The sequence below is a fragment of the Papaver somniferum genome, chromosome 4 (genome assembly GCF_003573695.1).
Source record: "Papaver somniferum cultivar HN1 chromosome 4, ASM357369v1, whole genome shotgun sequence".
Taxonomy (NCBI): domain Eukaryota; kingdom Viridiplantae; phylum Streptophyta; class Magnoliopsida; order Ranunculales; family Papaveraceae; genus Papaver; species Papaver somniferum.
In genome coordinates this window covers 32,194,025-32,197,178 of record NC_039361.1, presented here as the reverse complement: position 1 = coordinate 32,197,178, position 3,154 = coordinate 32,194,025, and the positions used below count along the sequence as shown (strand labels likewise).

At 38.9% G+C, this 3,154-nt stretch overlaps 1 protein-coding gene across 1 annotated transcript; it reads right to left on the bottom strand.

Moving 5' to 3' along the window:
- Positions 1–580: 580 nt before the first annotated feature.
- LOC113272293 lies at positions 581–1,824 on the bottom strand. Its single transcript, XM_026522149.1, has 2 exons — positions 782–1,824; positions 581–689 (listed from the first exon to the last, which is right to left on the bottom strand). Exons 1-2 carry the CDS (start codon positions 1,822–1,824, stop codon positions 581–583), a joined length of 1,152 nt encoding a protein of 383 aa, XP_026377934.1.
- Between the last annotated feature and the right edge of the window lie 1,330 nt (positions 1,825–3,154).

Below are 3,154 nucleotides of genomic sequence, written 5' to 3'. Positions count from 1 at the left end.
GTGGTGGTGCTGCATTAGCTCCCATACCTCTGCCCGGTGGTGGTGCTGCATTAGCTCCTCTTCCCCTGCCTGCTGCTGGTATTGCTGCACCAACTCCTCTTCTTCTTCCTCTGCCTGTTGCTGATGGTGGTGTTGCACCAACTCCTCTTCCTCTGCCCCTGAAGTTCACAATTCATTATTAAAACCTGCCCCTGAAATGAACTATATGAAAAACTTAATCAAACAACATATTAGGTAGATAGTTACCTTCCTTTTCCCAGGGTCCTTGGTGAACTACCATTGTTTTTGGTTGGGAAGCGCCTGATATTATGGGATTCACTGCTACAATGGGTGCAGGACCTCTTTGCCTTCTTATATGACTCTTGTCCTTCAACATCAGATCTTATCCTCTTAGTTCTAGGTCTGCCCACCTTTGATTTGAACTTTGGTATATTGACCTCCATTTCAGGCTTAAATGCAACACAACAACACATATTTAGTACAACTTAAATGCATCACTATAACACATATTTAGTAAAACTTAAATGCATCACAACAACATATTCAGTACAACGTCATTGCAGTTCAAATTCAATGCAAATTAAATAGCAGAACTCATCTCAATCCATCCATCTTGACTAGCACATGGTTCCACCCTTCCACCATAGGCCTTTTTATATGCAGAAACTTTATGGTATTCTTCCACCAAGCTAGCAGAGGTAGATAAACTAGATAAGTTAGTGGATAAACAAAAAAATAGTAGAAGTGATGGACAACCAAGCAGTGTCAGAAACAAACTGACCTATTGGGATCCATTCTTAGATGGCAAGCTACAGCAACAACATGAACACATGGTATCCCAGTAATCTCCCACACACAACAAGTGCAAGTTTTTTTTGTCAAATTAACCTCCCATCTTCTGGATGTTAGATAGTTCATCACACACCAAATATATTCTTCTGACCCAAACAACTGGTATCTTCTTTTCAAATTGATTATGTTCTTCATAATCCTATCATCTATGGGGACCAATATCAAACCTTCAGCTTCCCATTTCTTGGCTATCATCTTTCTATCAAACATCAAATTCATCATCTTCAAGTTGAACCCTTCAAGAATCATGTGGATGGGTTTGCATCTTAACTCCACTAACCAACTGTTGAGACATTCTGTGAAGTTATTGGTTACATGTTCACACTTTGAAGTATGGTCAAAAGTGGATCTGGCCCATTGGATTGTTGGTACATCTTCAAACCACTGGTGTGCCTTCTTGTTATCTTTTTCCATGAGAGCCATGTACCTAGTGTGGTCTGTGTCTCTATAGGCCTTTGTTGCACCCCATGCTAAAGTCTTCATATGAACACCCTTGTGTTTAGTCTTAAAATTCTCATACATGTGTCTGAACCAATATCTGGTTCTATTTGAAGGGAATACTATTTGAATAGCAGGAATCAATCCCTTTTGTCTATCTGAGATAAATGTCAATGGTGCTGGATGCTCTAATAACATATCTTTGATAAGGTTCAGAAATAATATCCAGTTCTCTTTATTCTCACAATCACAAATGAATATGGCAAGGGGATACATACCATTATTTCCATCAAGTGCCACTGCAGACAACAACACTCCTCCATATTTTCCATTAAGGTGACATCCATCTAGACCAATGAATGGCCTGCATCCATTCTTGAACCCTTCTAAATATGCCTTGAATGAAAGACAACAATAACTGAAATACTTGTCCATATCAGTTGCAACCACACCTATGGATCCTCTATTCTTCTTCTTTATCTGTTCTAAAACCTTAGGTATCCACTTGTAACCATCTTCATATGACCCAAACATCTTTCTCAATTCCTTGCCTTTACCTTTCCAAGCTACCCAATAACTGATATCTACTCCATGTCTGTTCTTCAATCTCTTGATGATCTTCTTAGGTTGCAGTAAATGTTCATCCTATAGGATATCAGCTTCAATCACACTTGCTACCCAATCTGAATTTGCCATTCTGTTCTTTCCAGTACCACTTCTGTTAACACAAGTATGTTTATTAATATACTTGGTAATCTTGATGGTATGACCATCTTTTGCTGATTGCCTGTCATGAAAATAAAAAAAGGGTTTTGTTAGTTCTTATCAAAAGCCCATTAGGATTCAATAACATAACAGAAGTGGGCTTACCTTTGAGAAAAAAGCCTGAATGGGCAAGTAGTAACTCTGCATTGGCACCTCAGTCTCTTTGGGCCATCTTTTATCTTCCTCACTTCAATAAAGTTTGCAATTCAGAACTTTGTCACCCACTTCTTGTATTCATCCATGGTGGGCCATGTCATACCTACTTCAATAACATCCTCACCTGTGTCACAAGTCCATTCTTTTACTTCCTCACATTCATCATCATCATACAAATCATCATACTTCTGGTGATCACTTTGTCCTTCTTCATATCTGCCAGGTTCTTCTTCTTCCAAGTCAGTATCAGTTTCACCACCTTCTTCATCATCATCATCAGAGCTTGATGAGTTTCCACTGTGATAGTCATCTTCAATAGGCAAGTCATGAATTGAATGTTGCTTCAAATTTGTACTCTCAGGTAACGCATCAAGTTCTTCATCGGCTAACAATGCTTCCAATGTGTCATGCTCCTCATCAAGTTCAACTGTTGGCTGGTACTTCAGTTTCCTCTTTGTTGCAGGTGATTTTGAAACAACTCTCTTCCAAGGTGTCTTTTTGGGTGTCTGCTAAGGTGTATGCCGTGATGTTTGCTGACTAGGTATGTCCATTGGAAACTGACTTGGTTGCTGTAATGGTGACAATTGTGATGTGTGTTGACTTGGATCATTTTCCATTATATCTTCTTCTTCACTAAAAGTTGTTTGCCAAAACTCTTCATCAAGACTCTCCCAATCTCTGATAACTGGTCCATCTTGTTGAGTCTGTGTTTGTGGCTCAACAACTTCATCATCCACACTAGCAGAAGCTGCTTCTTCACCAACTTCATCAGTCACAATAACTGGAGGAGGAACTAATTATTCACCAGGTTTCAGAACATTGATAGCTTTATTATAACTCATAAACAAATGAACTTCTTCTGGTACATCTTGGTCTGATTCATTCCAAAACTTCAACAACTCACTCTCTTCATCAATATCATACAAAAACTCATCCTACAAGT

What these genes read in the sequence shown, in the direction of transcription:
- LOC113272293 (XM_026522149.1), bottom strand. Translation starts at nt 1,824, where the DNA reads ATGTTTGGGTCATATGAAGATGGTTACAAGTGGATACCTAAGGTTTTA. An exon ending in CTAAGAATGGATCCCAATAG is followed by an intron (nt 690 to 781) that starts GTCAGTTTGTTT and finishes TACCTCTGCTAG; the next exon opens with CTTGGTGGAAGAATACCATA.